General features: G+C 48.0%; 2 protein-coding genes and 1 non-coding gene across 11 annotated transcripts in view; 1 reads left to right on the forward strand and 2 right to left on the reverse strand.

The window, feature by feature from the left end:
* ZNF341 (zinc finger protein 341) overlaps positions 1-11,814 on the reverse strand; it is a 56,514-nt gene extending 44,700 nt beyond the window's left edge. For 3 of the 7 annotated variants that reach the window (XM_081832979.1, XM_081832978.1, XM_081832975.1), the window contains exons 1-4: positions 11,720-11,814; positions 6,455-6,565; positions 3,412-3,608; positions 1,440-1,589 (exon numbers count right to left, since the gene is read on the reverse strand). In XM_081832979.1, coding sequence (XP_081689105.1) covers positions 1,440-1,589; positions 3,412-3,608; positions 6,455-6,565; positions 11,720-11,750 — 489 coding nt within the window. In that variant the 5' untranslated portion in view covers positions 11,751-11,814. Of the gene's footprint in view, positions 1-1,439; positions 1,590-3,411; positions 3,609-6,454; positions 6,566-6,948; positions 9,698-11,719 lie in introns of those variants that run through there. The other 4 variants (XM_081832976.1, XM_081832977.1, XM_081832981.1 and 1 more) reach the window with 4 other exon arrangements.
* Positions 11,815-17,252: 5,438 nt separating this feature from the next.
* PXMP4 (peroxisomal membrane protein 4) overlaps positions 17,253-26,475 on the forward strand; it is an 18,402-nt gene continuing 9,179 nt past the window's right edge. For all 3 annotated transcript variants that reach the window (XR_014149115.1, XR_014149116.1, XM_081832997.1), the window contains exons 1-3: positions 17,253-17,462; positions 22,922-22,984; positions 25,605-25,803. Coding sequence is in view for 1 of the 3 variants with exons in the window: in XM_081832997.1 (XP_081689123.1) it covers positions 17,350-17,462; positions 22,922-22,984; positions 25,605-25,803 (375 nt within the window). In the remaining 2 variants the exon portion in view is untranslated. The remainder of the gene's footprint in view (positions 17,463-22,921; positions 22,985-25,604; positions 25,804-26,475) is intronic.
* On the reverse strand, positions 26,084-26,185 carry LOC115937982 (U6 spliceosomal RNA). Its single transcript, XR_004073189.2, has one exon. It is a non-coding gene; the product is annotated as a U6 spliceosomal RNA (small nuclear RNA).

Genomic DNA, 26,475 nt, shown 5'->3' on the forward strand with positions numbered 1-26,475 from the left:
TTTTATTTTTAAGTAATCTCTATACCCAATGTGGGGCTCAAACTCACAGCCCCAAGATCAAGAGTCACATGCTCTACCAACTGAGCCAGCCAGGTGTGCCCCAACTTTTATTCTGAAAAATCTCAAACCTATAGGAAGGTTGCAAAGAGAATACAGTGATCAGGGGCCCATGGCTGGCTCAGTGAATACAGCATGTGACTCTTGATCTCAGGGTCGTGAATTCAAGCCCCACGCAGGCATAGAGATTACTTAAAAAAAAAAAAAAAGAACATACTGATCAGTCTTTAAACTTCATCTAATTTACCAGTTGTTAACATTTTGCCACATCTGCAATGTACATATGTGTGTGTGTATATATGTACATACATTCAAGGTTATATTTGTGTTTTAGCAAGCCATTTGATAGTCAGCTGCAGACATCATAACACTCTTTTCCTAAATACTGTATTCAGATGCATCTCCTAAGAAGGGGAATTTGACAATCACACTCAGGAAACTACATGTTAATATAATACTGTTATCTAAAATATTCAAATGCTTCCTATTCTCATTTCCCCAAAGTGTCCCAATAATGCCTTTAGATTCTCCACCCCCCCCAATCCAGGATCCAACCAAGAATTGCATATTGCCGGGGGAAGGGTGGGCAAAATGGGTGAAGAGGAGTGGGAAATACAGGAGAAAAAGAAAAACCAAAAAAAAAAGAATCGCACATTGTAGTCAGTTGCCATGTCTCTCTAGTTTCCAGATTATGAGTAATTAAACTTTGTTTTTACTTTTCTATTGTGTATTTTCTAATGTTTTCCAATGGACATGGAACACTTTTGTTAAGAAGTTAGGAGGGGGTGTCTGGGTGGCTCAGGTGGTAAGGCATCCGACTCCTGATTTCAGCTCAGGTCATGATCTCAGGGTCATGGGATTGACCCTCACATGGGGCTCTGTGCTCAGCAGGGAGTCTGCTTGAGATTCTCTCTCTCCCTCTCCCTCTGCCCCTCCTGCCCCCCGACCCCGTCCCCCACACGCATACCTGGGCTCGCTCACGCTCTCAAATAAATAAATCTTATAAAAAAAAAAAAGAATAAAAATAGGAAGGTGTCTGGCTAGCTCAGTCAGTATAGCATGTGCCTCTTGATCTTGGGGTTGTGGGGTCATGAATTTAAGCCCCACGTTGGGCATGGAGCCTACTTATTAAAAAAAAAAAAAGAATAAAAATAGGAGTCAAAATAGCCAGACTATGGCTGTGAAACCCCAAAGTCATGTTCTAGGTCCCAAATGAAGTGACCCTTCCCTACCCACAGCAGGGCAGGCCAAGGGGAGACTGACTCTCTCTTCAGCATGAGAGCTGAGGCCATCCACTCTTCTTTCTACAAGGTTCCAAATCCATGGCAGTCAATATACAGGTCTGGAATTAAGATCCTATGAAAAGCCGGCCCCCTCCTTACCTGCACAGGTGGGGGGCCCTGGGGCATGGGCTGGTCCAGGGATGTGAAGGCCGACATGGCAGACATGAGCACATCATCACTCACCAAGATGTTCCCCTGCACCAGGGTCTGGATCAGCGGGGATGGGGGCACTGTAATGTACGTGGAGATCTGGGTAGTGTGAATGAGAGAGAGAGAAGAGAACGGAAGGGAAGGGAAAGGAAGAGAAGAGAAGAGGTATGTCTGAGGCTCTGGAAGGAAACAGGGCATGATGCAAAAGACTCGGGCTCTGGAACCCCACAGACCTGTGTTTCATTTCCACCTCTACTTCTCCCTGCTGTGTGACCCTGGGCAAGTCACTCCACCTTTCAGAACTTCCATTTCCTTATCTACAAAATGAGAATAAGTCATAACTCTCTGTAAGAGAAATACCCCATGACCCAGCAATAATACTTTCTGGTATCTCTCCTACAGAAACACTCACACATGTCCACAGGGAGTCCATGAACAAGAGTATTCTATATAGCTTTATTTCAAATAGTGTATAACTGGAAAGAACCTCAGTGTCCATCAAAGGGGAAATGGAGTAGAACAATACAATACAGTCATAGCATAGAATACTACACAACAGATAAAAGGTATTGCATGAAAAATCAAATTATGTAATAACATGCAGATTATATATTCTTACTTCAAAAATTCTAAAACAATAGCACTATAGAATTCCTGTGGGAATCACCATGCTCTGTATTAGGAGAGGTCTGTGGCAGCCTGAGAAGTATCAGCGTACAAGTCCTATGGGTCTGGGGGTGAATGCTTTTATTCTGACGGCAGGAATTATGTCTATACAGTGGATGGAGATAACGTTTTAAAGGAATAAGGAGACAAGAGGAAGCCAGAAGGAAATCTGACCCCTTGACCTGGCATCCTAAGACATGTCCAGCCTCCTTTATGAGGATTCTTTAATCCCTCTAAGAGCCCCTGACCCAGGGTGTCTCTGCTCTCCCCTGACCTCCAGACTTGTAGATTGTCTGCATCTTCACCACCTCCACTTAAAGGTCCAATGGATATCTCAAATCCAGCATGACCAGTTGAACTCCTGACATCCCCCCAGATCTTCTTCTTGCTGTTTCCCCACTTCAGTAAATGGCAACTCCACCTCTGCAGTGGATCCCCCTTGACTCCTCCTGATCTCACACCTCACATCCAGCCTATCCACAAGCTCTTCTGGCTCCACCTTCAAAACATTTCCAAAATCTCATCTCTTCTCTCCACCTCCACTGCCACCATCCGACCAAGCCTCCACCACCTATTGCCTGGATTGGTACAACAGCCCCCTAAAGCCTCCTGGGTTTCTCTCTTGACTCCCACCAAAATGTATTCTCTGTACAGCAGCCAGAGTAATCTAGTTTAAGTGTAAATCAGACTATGTCCCTCTTCTGTTCAAAACCTTCCTAAGGTTCCCATCTGACTCAGACGAAAAGCCCACAAGGCGCACATGCTCGCCAGGATCCCCCTGTTGCCTGTCTGAACTTATCATCTCCCACCCTCCTCCTCACTCACTCAGCTCCAGCCACGCTCACCTCCTTGCTGGTCCTGGAATAAACCCAGCACACACCCACACCAGGGCCTTTGTACTTGCTGATCTCTTCTCCTGAAATACTCTTCCCTACACTAGCAGCATGACTCATTCCCTCATCACCGTAGGCCTCCTTTCCTATGTCACCTCTTCACAGAGCTCTTCCCCAAGCACCATATACAAAATGACAAAACCTCCCATCCCTGTCTTGGCATCCCCATCTCTCTGCACTTAACATCCCCTGAAAAAAGTATATCTCTACATAGATGTTTGGGTACTATCTCACCCTCCATGAGGGCAGTGATGTGGAATATTTGTCCATCACAGTGCCCACACGGTGCCTGACGCATAGTGCATGCTCAAAAAAGACTTGAATGAATGAATGAACGAACACACAAATGAACAAATGAATACCTGGCGATTAGTAGGAGGTGGGGCCTGCTGGACCGCTGTGGGGGCTGCCGAAGGCGTGTAGATGCTGTTAGTGGCCAATGAGGCGGTGGCCAGGGGCGGGGCATTCCCATGGCACTGTTCCCGCTTGTGGGTCATAAATGCCGGCAGTGAGTTGAACTGCTTCTTACACTTCCCGCAGAGAAAAACATCCTCATCATCTAGGGGTCACACCCACACGGTAGCAGAAGGACAGGAACATTGATAAAAAGCAAGATAAATGAGAGGGCATCACAGTGAGAAACAGGGGAAAACCTAACAGCAATCTGTGACTCAGCGTGTTTGTGTCAAGTGCCAACTCTGTGCTTCCAAAAGGAGATTTCAAGACCACATAGGCAACTGCAGGAATATCCAGCCATGTCTACCCAGGTATTGAAAAATTAGAACTCAGGGGCGCCTGGGTGGCTCAGTCGTTAAGCGTCTGCCTTCGGCTCAGGTCATGATCCCAGGGTTCTGGGATCGAGCCCCACATCAGGTTCCTTGCTTGGCAAGGAGCCTGCTTCTCCCTCTCCCATTCCCCCTACTTGTGTTCCCTCTCTAGCTGTCTCTCTGTCAAATAAATAAAATCTTTAAAAAAAAAAAAAGAAGGGGGCGCCTGGGTGGCTCAGTTGGTTGAGCGACTGCCTTCGGCTCAGGTCGTGATCCTGGAGTCCCGGGGTCGAGTCCCGCATCGGGCTCCCTGCTCGGCGGGGAGTCTGCTTCTCCCTCTGACCCTCCCCCCTCTCATGTGCTTGCTCTCTCTCATTCTCTCTCAAACAAATAAAAATAAAAAAAAAATCTTTAAAAAAAAAAAAAAGAAAAGAAAAATTAGAACTCAGGAAATAGTGGAGTGGGTACGCTTCAAAGCTGAGAAATTCAGAATCTTTATCCTGCCTGAATTTGTTCATCAGTCCCCAAATGGGCTACATGACCTTCTATGTCTCTGCATCCCCGTTCCCCCTGCAAGCTGCTTCTCTCAGAACAACTTACTCTGCAAGACTCTGCTCAGATGTCACCTCCTTCAGGAAGCCTTCCTAAAGCTAGACGCCACAGTTCCTCCAGCTGGGTGCATTGCTCATCTCACACTCTTCCCAGCACCAGCAAACCATGAGTCCTCCGAAAGGGAGGAAATGAGTCTTACTTATTACCATACCTGCAGTATCTCCTGGGTAACATAGGAGGCCCTCGATGCGTATTTAGTGAATGAGTGAAAAACTCAATGAATGATTAGCCATAGTGGACACCACCCACTGAGGGGTGCCAAGCACTTGACACGTTGTGGCAGAAATGTCTATTTGTCATTCAACATCCACTCTCCCTTCTTAGATAGTAATAGTGGGAAACATGACCGTCTAACTAAAGACTTTATCTCCCAGCCTTCTTTGCAATTAGACATGTCATGCGACTGAATTCTGACCAACAGGACGAGAGCAAAAGTATAGTGTCTACGCAACTTCCTTTTAAAAGGAAGACATAACGTTTCCCCATTAAGTACAATGTAAGTTGTACATTTTGTGTAGATGCCCCTTATTCAATTGAGAAAATCTCCCCCTTCTAGTGCTAGCTGACTGAATGATTTTTATCACAAATGGGTGTTGAATTTGTCAAGCGCTTTAACTACACCTATTTGTGAATGATACGTGTTGTTCTTTTTTACTCTATTAATAAAGAAAATTACATCAAAAAAATAAAAGGAAGGCATATAGGGACACCTGGGTGGCTCAGTCAGTTAAGCCTCTGCCTTCGGCGTGGGTCATGATCCTGGGGTCCTGGGATGGAGTCCCACATCAGGCTCCCTGCTCAGCAGGAAGTCTGCTTCTCCCTCTGCCCCTCACCCGACTCGTGCTCGCTTGCTCTCTCGCTCTCTCAAATAAATAAATAAAATCTTAAAAAAAAAAAAAAAACAGGAAGGCGTATGACTTCCACTTTGTTCTTTCTTCCCTTCGTGTTGGCTAGAATGTGGAAATGAAAGTGGAAAGCTGGAGCAGCCAACCTGGACTGTAGGTAGAGGGCAATAGAACCATAAGAAAGACAGGGTCTGAGTCTCACCATACCCACCCCCAAATGCACATCAGGACTTCATGTAAGAGAGAAATAAGCAGGGGTGCCTGGGTGGCTCAGTCAGTTAAGCGTCTGCCTTCAGCTCAGGTCATGATCCCAGGGTCCTGGGATCGAGTCCCGCATCGGGCTCCCTGCCCCTTGGGGAGCCTGCTTCTCCCTCTGCCTCCCTCTCTCTCTTTCTCTCTCTCTCTCTCTCTCTCTGTCTCTCATGAATAAATAAAATCTTTAAAATAAATAAATAAATAAATTTAAATTAAAACAAAAAGAGAGAGAGAAATAAGCATTCATCTGTACAAACCACAAGAAACTTGCGTTCCTTATTTACAAAACAACTGAAAGTGAGTCCCAAGTATCCTCAAAAGGTTTCTACGAGGTAAGACTATTATCCTTGTTTTACAGATGTAGAAACTGAGGCACAGAGAAGTTAACTTACTTGCCCGAGGTCATACAGCCAGTAACTAACTACGGGAACAAGGATTCAAACCCAGGTGGGTATCTCTCTGTGCCCAGAATGGTTCCCAAGTATTCAAAAATGTTTGTGGAATGAATAAATGAATACACAGACTCACACAGGGCTCTAAAGTTCCTTGCCTTCTCTGTGTCTCAGGGGCCTGGCCTGGAAATTGGAGATTCATCTTCAGCCTGTTCTTTCCATAGAGGGGAGGCTGAGAAATAACTTTTGGGGCAAAGGTACAAGCATTACTAAGCTCTTAGCCATTCCCTATGTCATGATCCTCACATTCACTAAGTGACTGAGAAAGTGTGTCCTCGTTGCTAAGCAGAGAAAAACATGAGCCTGAAAACCCAGGCTGAGAGGAAGGGGAGAAGAAGGTTCAGACACCAGATGGTATCCTGGGCACCCCAGTAGGCAATTCACTCCTATACCCCTTCATGAGCCCCACCTGTTTTTCACAGGGAGCTACCCGCCCTTCCCACCAGTGAACCGTGAACCTGAGCAGATACTCACCCAGTGGCTGGATAGCAGGAGGTGCACTGACACTCTGGCCTGTTGGATCAGGGACTGCTCCTTGGCCATCCAACAATGACTGGACCGCCAGGACGGTCTGATTGTCCATTCCTGAAAAAAGAAATGGAGTCTCTGACTTCCCCCTTACGAGCCAGACCCAACACAAGCCCTCTGTGGCAAAGACAGCTGGCTGTGCCCCAATATACATTCTCTCCTACTTCCATTGCAATAGAATCCAAGATTTTTGACTGAAAATGTGGCCCCCCACAATAAAGATTACATTTCCCAGCTGCTCTTGCAACTAAGGAATGTCTAAATTCTGGACAATGGGATTTAAGGAAAGGTGTTCTATGGTGGTATCTGGGAAGTTATCTTAAAACTGCCTGGTATGTGATGCCCTTTTTTGCTCCATCCTCCATCCTGCTTCCTACAACAAGAATATGATACTGGGGAAGTCTAGCCACCATCCCATATCATAAGGAAAAGGGCCATACCCTAGGAATTGCAGGGCAAAAGCTGGAAAGATCCTGGGCCTCTGAGAACCTTGTAGAACACAGCCATCCTTGGAGCTCTGGACCGTCTTCCTCTGGACTCCCATACAGAAATTTCCCATAGAGAAATAAACTTCTAGGGGCACCTGGGTGGCTCAGTCGGTTAAGCATCTGCCTTTGGCTCAGGTCATGATCCCAGAGTCCTGGGATCAAGCCCCACGTCAGGCTCCCTGCTCAGCGGGGAGCCTGCTTCTCCCTCTCCCTCTGCCTCCTACTCTGCCTACTTAAATGCTCTCTCTCTCTGTCTGTCAGATAAATAAATAAAATCTTTAAAAAAGAGAGAGAGAGAGAAATAAACCTCTACCCTGTTTAAACCACTGCTAGATTGGACTTCTCTCTTCCTCAGGGAACAGTATGGTCCTAAATCATAAGCCCCTCCACAAATCATGTTACCGAGTCTTCCCATCCTACCCTACAAATCCCACAAATCTGTTTGCACTTGGGCGTCCTTGCTTCCCTTGTTTTCCAACGTTGTATTGCTCTTTTCAGTTCCTCAGTAAACAGTGTAATCTGAATTTACGGTCAGAGCACCCGTGAGAGGCTGAGTACTTCCATGTTTTCCAATCAGTTGTCACTGCTGCTGAGGTTCACAGTAGTACACTGTCTAGCCATGTCACCAGCTGGAGGACAGGTCTCCTCACATCTAAGTGGGCACCAAAGCACACTGCCTCCCTCCCAAAAAACCCAGAGGATGTCTCCTTCTCTCTGTCCCCACAGCCAGTGCTCTGCTTCCAACCTCTCAGCTTTTACCTGGACACCTGCTCCAGCTTCTAAAGGCAACAGAAATTAGAACCATTAGTTGCTGCAGCCGAAGTGAATTCATATTTTCTCTTCTCACAATGCATACTCTGTCTCTCCTGAGGCCAGCTCTCCCCTCCAACCCCTCCTGCTCCCTCAGAAACCACTCTCCACCAACTGGTCCCTTTCTTCACAGTATGCCTGCAACCTCTCCTTCCCATCAACAGCTACACATGCTCAGGTCTCTCTAGAATGCCCGCTCTTAAACCCGTGTTCCTATCTCTCCTCCCTTCAACATGAATCATCCTTCTATCTCCTCTACGATCTCCCAATCATCCTCTACCCACCTCATGGGGCTTAAGCCCCCAGCATTCCACCAAAATCACCAAAGAATGCCTGGCAGCATCGGACATTCCTTCCTGAGACATTCCTTCTCTGACTCTAGGATACCTCCCTCCTGGGTCTTCTCCCACCTCTCTGCTCACTCCTTCACAGACTGCTCTGCTCTCTTCTGCCCATCCCCTAAATGTTTGTTTTGAAAGGTTCCTTCAGTCTGGATTCTCTCTCTTCTCCCTGGGCAGACTCATTCACCTCCCGTCTAGTTCTCCCCAAAATCTAGAGTCCCAAACCTGGGGTTTGCTCCCCTGGATGAGCTTCAGTAAATCTTCTCCTATTTTAGGCAAAACTGTGAGTAGATTAGCATTTGTATGCAAATCTGTACATGAGTATTCACAGCAGTTTTATTCATAATAGTAAAAAACTGGAAACAACTCAGATGTTCTTCAATGGGTGAATAGTTAAACTGTGATACATCCATACCATGGACTACAACTCAGTAATAAAAAGGAACGAACTACTGATATGCACAATAACTTGGGTGAAACCCCAGGGAATTATGATAAGTGGAAAAAAGCCAATTTCAAAAGTCATAAACTATACAATTCCATTTACATGACATTCTTGAAATGACAAAATTTTAGAACCAGAGAACAGATTAGTGGTTGACAGACATCAGGGATGACAGGGAGAGGGGAAGGAGGTGGGTATGGCTACCAAAATGCAGTCTTTTATAGTGATGGAACTGTTCTGTATGTTGTGATATAAAATAGTCTTGCACAATGTTACATTGAGGGAAACTAGGTAAAGGGTATATATGAATATACAGAAAAAAACACAATGATCTCAAAATAAAAAATTTGATTCAAGGGGTGCCTGGGTGGCTCAGGTGGTTAAGTGTCTGCCTTCGGCTCAGGTCATGATCCCAGGGGTCCTGGGATTGAGCCCCATGTCGGGCTCTCTGTTTAGCGGGGAGCCTGCTTCTCCCTCTTCCTCCGCCTGTCACTCCCCCTACTTGTGCACGCGCTCTCGCTCGCTCTCTCTGTGTCAAATAAATAAAATCTTAAATTTTTTTTTAATTTTGATTAAAAAAATACTGTCTGTCAAAACTATAGAGACAATCAGAAGATCAGTGATTGCCGGGGGTTTTGGGGGAGAGCTGAACAGACAGAACACAGAGGATTTTTAGAGCAGTGAAAATACTCTGTGATGATATTGTAATGATGGATATATGTCATTGTACATTTGTCCAATAGAATGTGCAACACTCAGAGTGAACATTAAGAAAAACCATTGACTTTGGATGACTATGATTTGTCAATGTAGATTCATCCTTGGTAGCAAATGTACCATTCTGGCGAATTATGTTGATAATGGGGGAGGCTAGTCATGTGTGAGGTCAGAGGCTATTCAGGAAATCTCTGTACCTTCAACTTTGTTGTGAACCTAAAGCTGCTAAAAGTAAAAAATAGTCTTTTTAAAAATGCTGCCTGTCTAAAACTGAGATCAAGCTAAGTGTGTCACCCTCAACCCTCAGTTTAACCTCTTTCAGTAATCCTCATCAACAAGAATAAGCACTAATGTCCACCCAGCCACAGCCCCTGGGGCACCCCTTTATTCTTTCCCCAACCTGTTTCCCTGCCCCCTCCTCATTTCTAGTCCTTCAGCAAGTCTAGCCTATTCTGCCTCCACTGCCTCTCTCAGATCCACTTTCTTCCATCCCGCAGCTGTCCCCCTGGCTCAGGCCACCATCAGTTCTCAGCAGGACAACTGCAGCTACTTCACTCACCTCCCTGCTGCCACTCTGGCCCCCTCCAGTGTGTCCTCAGAGCAGCCTGAGTGAACTTTATAAAACATACATCAGATTGTGCTGCTCCCCTGCTGAAAACCCTTTCTCAGCTCCACAGTGATTCCAAGATAAAGTTCACAAGTCTCATCTCTAGCTCCTCACTCACATGAACTTCTGTGAATCCTCGAAGACCTCTCTTCCCCCAGGGCTTTGTAAATGCAGTTCCTACTGCCTGGGTCATCTTTGGGTCCCCACAGTTCTGCTGTCCTTGTTCTAGCCCAGCATGCATCACACTGTCCTAGGAACTGATTTTTCTTTTAATTTCTTCATCCCTCAATACATGAACACATTCTTGTAGTAAAAATTCAAACATGGAGGACGTCCATGGAACCTAAAGAGAAAGTAGGCCTCACCCTATTCTATTGGTCTCCCGAAGGGAACCACACTGACCCTGGTCCCCCACATCCATCACCCATAATAGCACCAAATGCCAGCTAAGGTAATCTTTTATGGTTTACCTTTTCTATAATTCTGTAATTTCAATAGTTGCTTGTTCTATAATTTCTGTATGCTTCCCTCCCCTCACATGCCCCCTGCCCCGACTGTGGGGCAGGAATTGTGTCTGGCTCAGTGAGTAGTCCTGAGATTGAAATTCTCCAGATGGCTGTAGGGTTTACCCCCATTTTATTGTGAGAACGCTGATCCTCTAAGAAGTGAAGGGACATGGCTGAGATGTCCTACAGGACTAAGTCTCAGCTACATACTACTAGTCTGGCCAACTTTCAGTCTTCACCCTAATTATGTGTACATTGATCTTATCACACCCCTCTAAGAGCATCTCGGGTCTGTATCCGCCTACATCTACCCTGTGCCACGGTCCTAAAGTCACGGACTCCTCCCCACCCATGTCCCGCAGGTGCAGAGGGAGGCCTTCAGTGTCTGCTGTCTCCAAAGCCCAGATTCCCTGCGCCTGTGGTCCACTTCCATGCTAGGAACCTCCAAAGCACAGGACAATCAGTTGGCGCCCAGTGTTTATAGGTTTCCGTCTGAGGGTACTGTGTCCCAGCCAAGCACACCGTTGACACCCATCGTTTCTTGGTCTGAGTGCATAAAACTCTGCACCGCAGCACGGTACACAAAATAGGCGCCTAGTGTTTGTTGGTTTGGGTCTGTGAGCACCGAGTCCTGGCCTTGCACACAGGTAGCACCTATCCTTTCCTGATCTATTTTGAGAGACTACCTCAAGGCATGAGGCACAGCTGACGCTCGATACAAGTTCTTCGTGGTCAGTTAGGCTGCTTCAGCCGCCAAGCCTCTCCCGCCCCCGCACCACCGTCCCCCTCAGCGCAGCCTTGGCGGGGTCCCGGCTTCCACGCGGCGGCCTCCCCGGCTGTTCCCTCCAGAAAGCCCCTCCCGCGCCGGCCCGAGGCCCTAGCGGTTGACGCTGTTCCTGTCCAAGGCCTTCCCCCGCCTCCGCCCCGGCCATGCCTCCCTGGCTGTTCTGCCCCAGTGCTCCCCCGCCCCCCACCCCGGGCTTTGTCTCCTCGCTGTTCCTGTCCCGTTGTCCCCCTTGAGCCGACCCTCGGCTCCCGCGGCTGTTCTGGTCCCATGCCCCCGCCCTCCGCCATTGAGCCTTATCTCCGCCGCTGTTCCCGTCCCGGTGCCCACCCCCTCCCCGGGCCTCGTCTCCCGCGGCTGTTCCCGCCCGTGCCCCTCCCGCCCCGCGGCTGTTCCGGCCCCGGCGCCCTCCGCCCCGCGGCCGCCGCGCGCCCTGAGCCCGGCGCTGCGAGGACGCGGCGGGAGGGGGCGCAACGCGGAACAGCCGACTCCCCAGGCCTCGCCGCCGCTCACCCTCCAGGGCCTCGAAAATCGTCTGCGCCATCTTGGAGCTGCCGCCGTCTCGGGAGCCGATGCGGGGCTACGTGAGCATTGTGGGAACCGCGGCGGGGCCAGGGCCGCCAGGGGGCGCTCGGGAGCTGCCGCCGAGCCCCCCCCGTCCGGGAAATTCAGCCATGGCTCCCCCGGATAACCCAGTCACCGGCATGTGGACCCCCATCCCTGTCTCACTTGAATCCCCAGTTCTGCACACTGGCCTCATCCCAGCCGCACACAGCGGACCTCCCAATTGGGTATTGGACCCCTAATATTATCTGGGCCTGCCAACCCCGCCTCTGCACGTGAGACCCCCAGTTATGCAACATGGAACTTATTTCCGCCGCACACAGTATCTCCCGCCTAACCCGGACCACCCAACTCTGTGACAAGGACTTTCACCTAACCCGAGACCCCTGCCTTAGCTGTGCAACACTGATTCTCACTCCTTACCATACACTTATTGTCCCCAACTACAGTGAGCCCCATCCATCACACCTACTGGGAGTCACCTGTCTCCTGAAGTGCCTCCCATCTCAACCCGGTCTTTTTTTTTTTTTTTTCAAGATTTTATTTATTTATTCATGAGAGACACAGAGAGAGAGGCAGAGGGAGAAGCAAGCTCCCAAGGAGCAGAGAGCCCGATGCGGGACTCGATCCCAGGACCCCGGGACCATGACCCGAGCCGAAGGCAGACGCTCAACCATCTGAGCCACCCAGGCGCCCTCAACCCGGTCTTAATCCCCCATCATCTCAGACATTCACCCATGGCTGTTGCTTAACCCCCCATTTCCACCTTTTGGGGACCTCCATTTCTTCTTCATCCAGACCACCATCCCTGCCTCCTGGGGAATTCTGTCAAATAAAACCTCGATCCCGCCTTAGCAACCTTCAGCCCAGCCTTACAGAAAGCCTATCCAGGTCTCCCAGGTATTTTCCCCCACTCCAGTCCTCATTGGGACACCCCCCCAATCCAACACCACTCTCTATTCATAGTTCATGCTCCATTAGCCACTAATTGAGAGTTTACTATGCACCAAGTCCTATAATAGCTCCAGGATCCAGTGCTCCTTTCCCTTGGAGTTAGGGGTGGGGGAAGCAGACAGACATTAAATCTTAAAAATTAATTACCAGGTGTGACAGTGGTTCCAAATTGGCCTTTGGATTTGACTCTAAATGTTCTCATTGTTTTTTCTTAAATACCTATTTTAGTCTCATCCAACGTAATAACCATAAGAATCACAATTTTCATTTTCTCATATTCACTAAATAAATATGTAACTCCTAAGAGTAAAAAAAAAAATTTTTTTTGTTCAAAGTTCCTTTGCCCTTATGGAACATTACCAGCCACTGTTCCTGATAAGTTGCCTCACAGACCGTCCACCTACACACCCCCTCAAGGCCCATTTCTACTGGTGAACTCCCCATCTTGACCCAAATACCACCCCTGTCTTCCCCAGCACTACACACCTTCCCCTTCCTATTCACCCTTGCACAGCAAGCCCTGAGCAAATGTCCCGCACAGAGAACCTACCATTTTCCCAGGTTGTATGCCTCACCCTCTTTCCCCGGGGAACTTTGGAGACCCAGGGCCTTCCTCAAGGCCTAAACCCCCCCTTTCCATTGCCTCTCTGACAGGAGTCAGGCCAGGGTTCCCACCTCCTTGTCTTTCCTTTAACATCCCCATTGATCAAATGGCCTCAGATTCTTGTCATCTCTCCCCTTCAAGAGCTTCTCAATATAACTGTTCTTTTTAAAAATTATTCAAGTAATATATTAATACATTCACACTCATTTGGTTAGAATTGACCCTTGAACAACATGGGGGTTGGGGCACCAAACTTGCACACAGTTGAAAATCCTGTGTACAACTTTTGACTCCTCAAAAATGTAGCTACTAATAGCCTACTGTGACCAATAGCATAAAGTCAGTTAACAAATATTTTGTATATGTATTATATACTGTATTCTTATAATAAAGCTAGAAAAAAGAAAATGTTATTAAGAAAATCATAAGGAAGAGGAGCATCTGGCTTGCTCAATTGGTAGAGCATGTGACTCTTGATCTCGGGGTTGTGAGTTTGAGCACCACATGGGGTGTAGAGATTACTTAAAAATAAAATCTTTAGAAAATGGAGGGGGCACCTGGGTGGCTCAGTAGGTTAAGCTTCTGACTCTTGGTTTCAGTTAGGTCACTGTCTCAGGGTTGTGAGATTGAGCCCTGAATCAGGCTTGGTACTCAGCGGGGAGTCTGCTTGGGGTTATCTCTCTCCCTCCCCCTCTACCCTTCTCCCCACTTGGGTCTCGCTCTCTCTCAAATAAATAAAGTAAATCTTTAAAAAAAAGAAGAGAAAATACATTTATAGCACTGAACTATAAAAAATTCACCTGCACAGTTCAAACCCATGTTGTTCAAGGGTTAACTGTAATTTAAAATATTTATTACAGCGGTGGCTGGGTGGCTCAGTTGATTAAGCCTCTGCCTTTGGCTCAGGTCATGATCCCAAGGTCCTGAGATCAAGCCTCACATCAGGCTCCCAGCTCAGCGGGGAGCCTGCTTCTCCCTCTCCCTCTGTCCCTCTCTCCACTCATTCTCTCTCTCTCTCTCCCCCAAATAAATAAAATCTTAAAAAAAAATAAAATATTTATTATATACATATTGTGTTAGACATTGTTCTAGATGCTGGAGACACAGCCATGAACATAAATACAAAAATCCTTGCTTTCCTGGAGTCTTAGTCCTGCAGGCAAGATGGACTATAAACAAGGAAAAAAAAAAAGAAATATTCTGTGATTATATGTTTTCTTTCCTCTGCAGGAAAGGAAGCTACTTTAGACAGGGTGGTCAGGGAAGGCCTCTCTGAGGAGGTGGACTTGAGAAATGATATGAAGTCACATGGAGAAAAGGAAACATGCAGAGCTTATTAGCTATATCATCTTGGGCAAGTGCAAAGACCCTGAGGTCTAAATGAAAGAAGGCCAAAGAATGTAAAGGAACAACTGAGGATAATAAGTGAGGTATGAGGATGAGGATGGAGAGACAGACAAGGCCAGTGTGAGGGTTGAAGTTTAGTTCTGAGGGTGATGGGAGGCACTGGACAGTAAAAGTTTCCACTAATACAAGTCTTGACAGTTTTCCATATATTTCCATATATCCAGGTGTATGTGCACATAGTTGATTTTTATCTCTTCTTCAGGACATTGCAAATTCTGTTCTCTCTTACCAAAATGCTGTTTTTCCACCCTCATTGGAACAACACAAGCTTGCATTTGTGCCTCCTCTAAAAAGCTTTCCATGATCTGCCTGGATGGGATCCCTCCCTCCCTTGCTGTTCCCGTTTCTCACAGTACCTGGTACTACTGCTGTCATGTGATACTTTTCTTGGAAATTCCCCTTTCCTCCAAACCCTCAATAGGAGCTCTCTGAGCAGCGGAGGTAGTGCATCCATTCTGGTTGGAACTCAGAGCTAGACACAGAGTAACCTGGGAAATGCTTGTTATTTGACCACCTGGCTGATATAATAACTGAATGAGCTTTCAGGGATGTAGAATCCATTTCCAGCAGGCTCCCCATTCAGGCTGACTCCTGCTCTGAACTTTCTGCTCCTCGCCTCCATCTCTTCTTCCACCCAAATCTGTCAGTCCTATTTCCTTAAGGCCAGCTGGTTGGCACTGAACTGAATCAAATCACAGCTTAGAGATTCCTGGTATAAGTAATATGGTAATTCTAGGCATGGAGCCATGTAGGGAAGAAGGAAAGTTTGGGAAACTTCCAGTGTCCCCCTCCACAATGAGTGCTCCTGCCACCCCAGAAAAGTTAACTTCTCCATGGGGAGGGGAGAAATCATGAGCAGCTTAAACCAGAGTCCCAGTTGCAAGGGAAAGGAAGTAAGGACACACATAGCAATGCCGGGCCCTGACATCTTGTTCTTTGGCATTGGTAGGAGACAGCAAAACATGGTGGTTGCTGTGGGCTGAATTGTTTTCCCCCAGAATTCATATATTGACATTCTAACCCCTAGTACCTCAGAATGTGACTGTATTTGGATATTGGGCCTTTAAAAGAAGTATTTAAGATTAAACGAGGTTATATAAGTGGGTCCTAATCCAGTATGACTGGTGTCCTTATAAAAAGAGGAAATTTGGACAAAGGTATGTACAGACCATGTACACACAGGCAGTGTTACAGACCATGTGAAGACACAAGGAGAAGACAATCACTTATAAACCTTTCAGTGTTTTTCAGGGGAAAATTTTTATATTTTATGTAACATCGCCACTATTTTCAGAGGAAGGATTACCTGAATAAACCAGCCCACTATTACTGAAAAGGAAGGAAGAAGAAAGAAAATCCATTTTCGGTGTTAAAATAGGCCAAGTATAATTCCTCCTTCACTGACCTCTGACACCATCTTCTGACACTGACCCAGGCAATAATATCCCAGATAAATACCACATGGCCCAAGTCCTAGGGGATACCCTCACAAGCCACAGCCACAACTCAACGTGTAGCTGTTATCCAATGACAACTCCACATAGTGACACACATAAATTCCACCCACCAGTACTCTGGGAGATGTCAACCCCAAACTGTATAGCTTCAACAAGCATATGTTGGACACCCACCATGTGCTAAGTGCTGGGGTTACAGCAGAAAACAAGACAGACAAGGTTTCTGCGGTCATGGAATTTACAGCCTGGTAGGGGCAATGGACAGTGGAAATGTAGCAAACAAATAATTTCAAAGAGTGAAAAGTTATATGGAGGAAATAAAAGAGAGGGCAGTGCTACTTTAGATGGGACATCCAGGAAGCCCTCTCCGAAGAGGTGGCATTTGATCTGAAACCTGAAGATTGAAAAGGAGCCCACCATGGGGGTAATGCATACCAGTCAGGAAAATATTAGGTGCAAAGGCACTGAGACAGGAGCCTTCTTGGCATGCTCAAGGAACGGCAACGAGGCCAGTTTGGCTGGAGAGGAGTGAGCGAGGGGCCAAGTGACAGGATATGAGGTTAGAGAAAGAAGCAGGGGCCAGATTATAGTCTTTCTCGTGGACTGTGGGAAGGAGTTTGGATTTGAAGAATAAATGGAAGCCCTTGAGATCTCATATAATTAATGCCCTAGTAAATTTGCTAGGAGCACTGTTACCCAATCAGAGCAGTCTTGTGTAAAGACTTGTGAGGCCTGGCTCCTCCCAGTGTCACCCTCCCGATTCTAGGGAGGGCGGCTCCTCTTTCAAGAAACGTCCTTTCAAGCTCTCAAGTGACATAACTCCTGCCAAGCACGAAGGAAACAGGCTACCTGGTTGGACAAATCCACGTGTGTGATTCTGATCTTCCTTAGAGCTGGTCGGGCGGAGCCCGTTGTGATTGGTTACAAACTCTCCCACTCTTCCAGTCAGGCCGCTATTCGGGAGAGTGCGTGCATCTCGTTCCCCGTGTGAGACGAGGAAGCCCTTTGATCGGCTCTTCCCGTGAGAGTGACAGCAGAAGCAGCCTATGAGCGCAAAGACGCGCTGCTCGGTCCAGTGCGGCCAGCGGCGCCGCCGGAACCGGGGATGTCAGTGCTGGTGCTGCTTCTCGCTCCCCACCCCGCGCGCCTCTCGCACTATGGCCGTCCCGCCGCAGCTACTAGCCCTGCTCCATGCGGTCAACGAACTGTTGCGCAAGCGCCGCTACCACTCTGCTTTGGCCATGCTTAAAGGCTTCCGGAACGGGGCAGTGTGAGTGGGGCGTCGGGCTGGGCATGGGCTGAGGGATGGGTGCGGCTGAGGTCTGAGGAGCGGATTCTGGGCGCGTTGTCCTCCTGTGTGCCCTTGAGCAGCCCTAGTGTGTTTCTAGGCCTCGGTGTCCACCATCTGCACAGTGGGCGCTGGGGATTTTGGGTTCCTTGCGCCTTCTGAGCTGCGGCTCCCATTAAGCTGTTTCTGGGCCCTCCGTGCTTTGCAACCTGGGGCACTTGCCTTGACCACCTCCCACTCCAGCCCCTGTATCCCCTCGGTTGGGCCGACCCCCACCCCATCCCCCCTGCTTTGTGACCTTGGGTCTGTCTGGCTTCAACGGCCCCATCTGCACAATGAGAAGTGGCCACTGGCATCTAGCAGGCCAGCGGCGCGTTGTGTGCATGCTCCCACCGTTAAGCTGCCTGTGGGCTCACATCCCACATCTCACTCCCCGTCTGTATGACTCTAGCTCTAAGTCCCCATCCAGCCCAGGGGACTCCCGGGGCATAAGCCTGAGGAGTGACAACGACTGTAAAAGAAGGTGCAGATATTTGCTGGGCAAATTGATTCCACCCTGGCCATCAGATCTGCTGGAAAGGAGGTCTTGGGGTCATTTCACCTGGCTGGTAACTGCAGGGGAACTCCCCCTCCTTTAAAACTCATGCATAACAGCTATCTTTTGTTGAGCACCTACTGTGCCAGAACTGGGGATGCAGCAGAGAACAAACTGAACAAAGACCTGTCCTCTTGGAGTTGACATGCTAGTGGCAGCATGGCATGGTGGTGAGAGTACCTCTGGACTGCCTCTGCTCGAATCTTGGTGCCACCTACCTGTGTGATCTTTTTTTAAAATATTTTATTTATGTATTTCACAGAGTGAAAGAAAGCGCACGAGCAGGGGGAGAGGCAGGAGGCAGAGGGAGCAGCAGGCTCCCCGCTGAGCAGGGGAGCCCCGTGCGGGACTCGATCCTGGGACCCTGGGATCATGACCTGAGCCGAAGGCAGATGCTTAACTGACTGAGCCACCCAGGCAGCCCTACCTGTGTGATCATGAACAAGTCAATTAGCCTCTCTAACCCTCAATTTCTATAAAATGGGGATGATAATAATATTACATCATACTGGGGCACTTGGGTGGCTCAGTCGGTTAAGCAGCTGCCTTCGGCTCAGGTCATGATCCCGGGGTCCTGGGATCCAGTCCCGCATCGGGCTCCCTGCTCAGCGGGGAGCCTGCTTCTCCCTCTCCCTCTGCCTGCCGCTCCCCCTGCTTGTGCGCTTTCTCTCTCTATCAAATAAATAAGTAAAATCTTAAAAAAAATACTTATACTGTCAGAGGATTGAATCAATATATGTAAAATGCTTAGCACAGTGCATAGTATATATATAAGTGTTGGCTGGTGTTATTGTTATATTCATATGGACATCTGCCTAGATCACTCCCTCACCTTTTCAGGCTTCTGCTTAAGTGTCACCTCCTCAATAAGGTCATCTCTGAACTCCTCACCTCCTCCCATACTTAATTTTTCTCCGTAGTACTTGTCACCATCTGACACTAAGTTCCCCTATGTATCCTGTTTTTATGCTTTGTCTTTCTCACTAGAAAGTGAGCTTCATGGGGACAGAAATTTTTATCTACTTTGTTCCTTGGTGTATTCCTACTACATGATACACAGTAGGCTCTCAAATATTTATTGAACAAATGAGTAAGTGTGCAAGGTAGGAATTGTGATTGTCCCCATTTTCCAAGTAGAAGACTGGCTCAGAGAGGTACACTCATTACTCATGGTCACATCACTTGGCCAGTGTTGGGGCCAGGATTCAAACCCAGGGATCCCTGACCCCAGAATCAGGTAGCATTGGTTCCTACTGGGCCTGAAGATTTTATCAGCCCCGCCTTACTGTGACTAAGGTGGGATAACATCAGTGGCCCTTTGCCAAGGTATTCTTAGGACAAAGCAGGAGTGAAAATGAGAGGTGCCCCTAATTTGTATTTTAAAAATAAGGTAACATTAGGGGTGCCTGGCTGGCTCAATCAGCAGAGCATGCGACTCTTGATCTCCAGGCTGGCTCACCCATGTTGGGTGTAGAGATTACTTAAAAATAAAATCTTAGGGGCGCCTGGGTGGCTCAGTCGTTAAGCGTCTGCCTTCGGCTCAGGTCATGATCCCAGGGTCCTGGGATCGAGCCCCGCATCGGGCTCCCTGCTCGGCGGGAAGCCTGCTTCTCCCTCTGCCACTCCCCCTGCTTGTGTTCCCTCTCTCGCTCTCTCTCTGTCAAACAAATAAATAAAATCTTAAAAAAATAAATAAAATCTTAAAAAAAATTTTAGGTAACATTCAGGGGTGCCTGCGTGGCTCAGTTGGTTGAGCGTCTGCCTTTGCCTCAGGTCGTGATCCCAGTGTCCTGGGATCCAACCCCGCGTCGAGCTATTTATTAATTTATAATAAATAAATTATTTATTATAAATAAATAATCTTAAAAAAAAAGATGCTATGGGACATGTGGCTGGCTCAGTCGGTGGAGCATGTGACTCTTGATCTTGGGGTTCTGAGCTCAAGCCCCACAATGGGCATGAAGCCTACTTAAAAAAAATTAAAAGTTAGATGTGATGAAGTCCTGCCCACTCCATTCTTCTGTCACCGAATCCCCCTCCCTGGAGGTGTTGCCTGTGCCCAGTCTCTTATGTCTCCCTCCGGAAATATTGTCTGCATATACAAGCAGATACATATATTCTTCCCCACGCCTTTTTTAAGATTTTATTTATTTATTTGACAGAGAGAGACACAGCGAGAGAGGGAACACAAGCAGGGGGAGTGGGGGAGGGAGAAGCAGGCTTCCCACCAAGCAGGGAGCCCGATGTGGGACTCGATCCCAGGACCCTGGGATCATGACCTGAGCCGAAGGCAGACGCTTAACAACGGAGCCACCCAGGCGCCCTCTTTCCCACACCTTTAAGACAAGTTTTATTTTGAAATAATTTTAGATTTATGGAAGAATTACCTCATTTTACACAATTTTACATTTTACACATCTCGCTCTACTATATCCTGCAGTGCACAAAGAGCTGCCTCAGTCTTTTACATCTGTGGAGCATTCCACTCAGTGGTGGGACCATTATTTATTCATCCGAAAGCCCCCTGTGGATGGACATGGGTTTGCTTCCAGTCTTTTGCTGTTTCTAACAAGCCTGTGATGAACAGTCACAGATACTTGTATGACAGCAATACGTAGCTCCTGGTTATTGTGTCAAGGAGGCCATCGAGGATTTTTAGACCTTGTAGCTTGGCAAGATCAGGACCTGGAGCTGGAGAACTTGGTGGGCCAAGAGGGAATACAATAAAGAACAAGAAAGGAAGAGACGCTAATGTTGGTTGAACTAGAACACTTACATGTGCTATATCCTTAACTGCCAGAAGCAACTCTGAAATAGAGAATACTTTTTGCTGATGGGAGAAGGGAGGCTCAGAGAGGTTAAGTGATTTATCCAAGCTCACACAGCAAAACATGGCAGGGCTTTGGCACCAAATATTATAGGATTTCCTTTCTACTACCCACTTGAGTATAGTTAAAGCAATGGGGGCACCTGGCTGGCTCAGTCTGTGGAGCATGCAACTTGATGTTGGGGTTCTGAGTTCGAGCTCCACATTGGGTGTGATTATTTAAAGATAAAAATCTTTAAAAAACAAACAAAAAACAATGAAGGTGAATGTGTACATGTTCACATATTTCCCAGTTGTTCAAATGAGGAAATAAAAGGAGAGTCAGGGGAAGAGGTTTGAGTCTTTAAAAAGAGGCATTTGTGTAACATTTAAAATGTCTATTTCGGGACACCTGGCTGGCTCAGTTGGTAGCGTATGGGGCTGATCTCAGGGTTATGAGTTCAAGTCCCACCTTGGGCATGGAGCCTACTTTAAAAAAAAAAAGTTTATTTCAATTATTTTAATTTAATTTTTTAAAAAGATTTATTTATTTTAGAGAGAGAGGGAGAGCACTGGGTGGGGAGAGGCAGAGGGAGAGGGACAGAGAGAATCTCAAGCAGACTCCCCTCTGAGTGTCCTGAGTGCGGGGCTCAATCTCACCACCCTGAGATCATGACCTGAGCCGAAATCAAGAGTTGGACATTCAGCTGACTGAGCCACCTAAACACTCCTCAATTATTTTAATTTTAAAAGCAATGCTTAACCATTACAGATCATTTTGGAAATATGGAAAAGTTAAAAAAAGACAAAAGTAAATTCCCATATATTCCTCCGGCTCAGGGAACGTTGCTAATAACATTGTGGCATGTTTCCTTCCAGTCTTTTTTTTTTTAATCCATTTTTACAAAGCTGAGGTCCTCCTGTGTATCATAGTTGGAAAGAGGTACATTTTGAATAGGTAGAAGGAGGTACGATGTTACTCAGCAACTGTTTTAGGGAATTTGTTAACTTTAAGATAGTCCAAGCTAAAGGTAGAACCTTCCAGAAATTACCTTCCCTCACAAATAATTAAGGGCTGTTCTAGAATCAGTCAGCAATCATGTATGGAGCACATTACTATATGCCAAGTACCATGCAAGGTGCTGGGGACTCTGCAGAAGACAAATCAAACACAGTCCCTCCCTCACAAGGCCCACGGTCTAGTGGAGGAAAGAGATAATTAGAATAGAATAAGTAATTGCGAGTAATCGAGTCATTAACCCAGGACTGTAAACCACTGCAGAGCAGGTTGGAGCTCCTTGGCAATGAAAATATTGCCCTAACCTCGTCTGGTGGGTAAGAAGCCTCCACAGAGGTGCTCACTGAGACTGGAAGGCTGAGGAGTCGGCTGCCACGTGAGGAGCAAGGAAGAGCAGTCCGGGCTGAGGGAACAGCCTGCCCAGAGGCAGGGGAGAAGCTGGTGGGTCAGAGGAACTAGGGGAAGGCCATGGGGCTGGAGCAGGAGAAGAGGGGCGCTGGAGGTAGGAGAAGTAAGGGGCCAAATCCTGCAGCACTTTCAAGGCTGTGGGAGGAACCTGGATTTTATTCTGAGTATTGGAAAGGTATTGGCCGCTTTTAAGAGGGGATGTGATATGATTTAAGTGTTAAAAAAGATGGGTCTGACTGCAACGGGAAGGAAGGTCAAGGTAGAACCGAGGGAGCAACTCCACACCGGTGGGGTTGGGTGGGGTCGGTGGAGGCCTTTGACACACATTGTCCCCTTTCATTGAAATTATAACCAGCCCTCTAGCCTGACGTCCCCTTTTGCTGTTAGGCAAACCGAGGCTCAGAGAAGTGAAGTAGCAAGCCTGAGGCCCCACTCCCACGAAGGTGTCAGAGCTGGGGTTTGAACCTAGATCTAACTTGGAAGCCAGCATTATCTTCCCTTCCAGGGTGAGGTTCAGATTAGGGCTGGAGGAGGGTGGGAAAAGGCGTCAGAGAGCCCAGAAAGAAACTGTGAGGCAGTGATGCCGTAATAACTGTTTCCTTTCATTTCTACAGCTATGGAGCCAAAATCCGGGCCCCTCACGCGCTCGTCATGACCTTTCTCTTCCGGAGTGGCAGGTACCCATCCCCTCTGCACACCCTTCAGACTGGGGGAGAGTATGGTCAGCCCTCAGTGCCAGGACGCTTGCACTAGCTTCCTAGCTAGGTCTAGCCGGCCCCCCTGCCACCACCATCTCCTCAAGTACGACTCTGATCCTGTTATTCCTGCTCAAAAACTCCCCGGGCTGCCACCGTCCTCCAAAGAAGCCCAGCTTCCTTCCGTAAAAGGCCCTCTGCAACTAGTCGTGTCGAGCCCTGGGTGATGTATGGAGCTGTTGAGTCACTGTCTTGTACACCTGAAACTAATATAACAGCATGTGTTCACTATACTGGGATTAAAATAAATTAAACACAAAACCCCAAAGGCCCTCTGCTGCCTGGGCTCAGCTGCGTCCCCACACTCCTCCCTTACGTCCACCCGGGAGTGCCTGGGCGCACAGGACTCCCTGCCACGCCTCATGTTGTTCCAGCACCGCACATTTGCTCATGCGGTAACCCCTGCCAGGCGCACCCTTTTCTCTTCACCCCACCTTTATTCCCTTCCTGGCAGCCCATACCGGTCATGTGAGGATCACTTCCTTGGGAAAACTGTCCGTGACCTCCTTCGCTCACTCAGACTGCTTGGTCTCCCTCCATCCCCCATAGCTTTCCCCTCATGGCACTTCTCAGAAACCACTCTGTGGCCTGGTTTTTAACGTAGGTAACCTCACCTGGCGCTTGTAAGAAGCACACATGGACAGCCTACTGGCCAAATCCAGCTCGCAAGAGTTTCTCTTTTTGTATTTTTATTTAGGATTGCTTTTTTTTTTATTTTTATTTTTTTTATTTTTTTAATTTTTATTTTTATTTATTTATTTTTTTTTTAAGATTTTATTTATTTGCGAGAGAGAGAATGAGAGACAGAGAGCATGAGAGGGAGGAGGGTCAGAGGAAGAAGCAGACTCCCCGCCGAGCAGGGAGCCCGACGCGGGACTCGATCCCGGGACTCCAGGATCATGACCTGAGCTGAAGGCAGTCGCTTAACCAACTGAGCCACCCAGGCGCCCCTTTTTTTTTTTAAAGATTTTATTTGTTTATTTGAGAGAGAGTGTGTGCGCACAAGCAGGGGGAGGGGCCGAGGGAGAAACAGCCTCCTTGCTGAGCATGGAGCCCGACGGAGGACTCGATCCCAGAACCCCGGGATCATGACCTGAGTTGAAGGCAGACGCTGAACTGACTGAGCCACCCTGGCGCCCCTAGAAGCATTTGTGAAGGCAAGATTAGCACCAACACTTAACTGGGAAATCCAGCTTGCTTGCATTAGAACTGGCAACACCAGAGGCACCTGGCTGTCTCAGTCAGTAGAGCATGTGACTCTTGATCTTGGGGTCATGAGTTCGAGCCCCATGTTGGGCACAGTGTGTTCTTAAAAAAAAGCAACACCGGGCTCATGTTCCTCTCAGGCGAGAACCAGCTGACTCCTGGCTGTGCCCACTCACCTGGCAGATTTCCACAGGTTCCAGTAGACTCACTTTCAAGGCCCTCATCTAGCCTTGAGAGCACTTGGTTGTGCGATCCTTGAATTGACTTCCGGGAGTACTTGCTGCTCTTCTCCCTGTGTTCTCTCACTGCCCCCTAGTGACTTAATTTTAAAAGATAAACAGAGAGGCGCCTGGGTGGCTCAGTCGTTAAGCGTCTGCCTTCGGCTCAGGTCATGATCTCAGAGTGCTGGGATCGAGGCCCGCATCGGGCTCCTCGCTCTGCGGGAGGCCTACTTCTCCCTCTCCCACTTCCCCCTGCTTGTGTTCCCTCTCTCGCTGTGTCTATCTCTGTCAAATGAATAAATAAAAAAAAAATCTTTAAAAAAAAAAAAAGATAAACAGAATCCTTGCCCAACTTAAATGTGCACTTTTCTCAGGATAAAAACAAAACTGCATGTCCTCACCTCTCCTCACATTCTTTCCCCTCACATTCTCTGCTCAGGCCTTGATGGTTCCTTGCTGTTCCTTTACTCCCCACTCTCTGTCCCTCCTCTGGACCTTTGCACGTGCTGATCCCTCTGCCTGGGATGCAACCCCTCTCCCCTCTCCACCTCATTGACTCCTCATCCTTCGGATCCTAGGATCATCTCTGGTCAAGGTCAAAGTTTGACCCTTGCTTTGTGATTATGTTTCTCTCTTCCATTAGATCATATACCTTATGAAGGCAGCAAGCATTTTTTCCTCAGAATCCTATCCCCAATTCCAGTACATAGTAGGCTCTCCCTTACTCCCTCGTTCATGTCCTCACATGCTTATGCCAAAAAGTCATTTACTGAGCACCTACTATGTGCCAGGCCCTGCTCTGGGCCCTGGGGATCAACAAGCCAGGTGTAGACACCACCCTCTGGTAGCTTCCACTGGGGTGGGGTGGGAATGGGAAGAGATTAAGCCTATTAATGTCAGCTGGTGGAAGAGCTGTGAGGGAAAACGGGACAGGATAGTCAGGCAAGGCCTCTCTGAGGAAGTGACATGGAGTCAAGGCCTGAATCCAGTGGGGGAGCAGCCCCAAGGACATGGAAGTGAGAGGCCTGGGGCTGGCTCAGGTTTGTATGCCCAGTGGGTGAATGCCCTAGGAGTGGTTGGGCCGCCACTCATGTGGGTTCCCTGTGTTTGTTCAGCCTCCAGGAGAAGCTGCGGGCCATCCTGCAAGCCACGTACACCCACTCCCGGAACCTGGCCTACTTTGTGTTCACCTATAAGGGGCTCTGTGCCCTGCAGGCCCACGTGCAGGGCAAGACCTACCAGGTGCACTCGTTCCTGGCTGCCTTCATTGGGGGCTTGCTGGTGTTTGGAGAGAACAATAACATCAACAGCCAGGTAAAGACCTTTCCCCAGGATAGGCTCAGGGATCAGAGGCCGGGACGGGGAGGGACGTGGTCCAGGTATAGAATTAGGGGTGGAGGTCATAGAAGATGAACTCTTTGCTCCCTTCCATGTCCGAGCGTCTGTGATCCACCGGTCCCTGTGTGACCTTGGAAAGGTCACTTTCTCTCCATTTCCCCGCCTGTAAACCAAGCAGCTTGCTGAAACTCCATGGTTCCCCAGGTCCATATGTGTGGTGTTCTCTGGAGCAAAGTTTTTTGTTGTTTTTTTTTTTTTTAATAGGGAACGCTTCATGAATTTGTGCGTCATCCTTGTACAGGGGATGCTAATCTCTCTATCGTTCCAGTTTTAGTCTATGTGCTGCTGAAACGAGTACGATTAAAAAAGATTAGGGGCACCTGGGTGGCTCAGTCGTTAAGCGTCTGCCTTCGGCTTAGGTCATGATCCCAGGGTCCTGGGATCGAGCCCCGCATCGGGCTCCCTGCTCGGCGGGAAGCCTGCTTCTCCCTCTGACCCTCTCCCTGCTTGTGTTCCCTCTCTTGCTGTCTCTCTCTTGCTGTCAAATAAATAAATAATTTTTTTTTTTTAAGATTCTGTTTATTTCTTTGACAGAGACACAGCGAGAGAGGGAACACAAGCAGGGGGAGTGGGAGAGAGAGAAGCAGG

The sequence above is a fragment of the Leptonychotes weddellii genome, chromosome 10, assembly GCF_054177405.1.
Source record: "Leptonychotes weddellii isolate Sample4059 chromosome 10, ASM5417740v2, whole genome shotgun sequence".
Taxonomy (NCBI): Eukaryota; Metazoa; Chordata; class Mammalia; order Carnivora; family Phocidae; genus Leptonychotes; species Leptonychotes weddellii.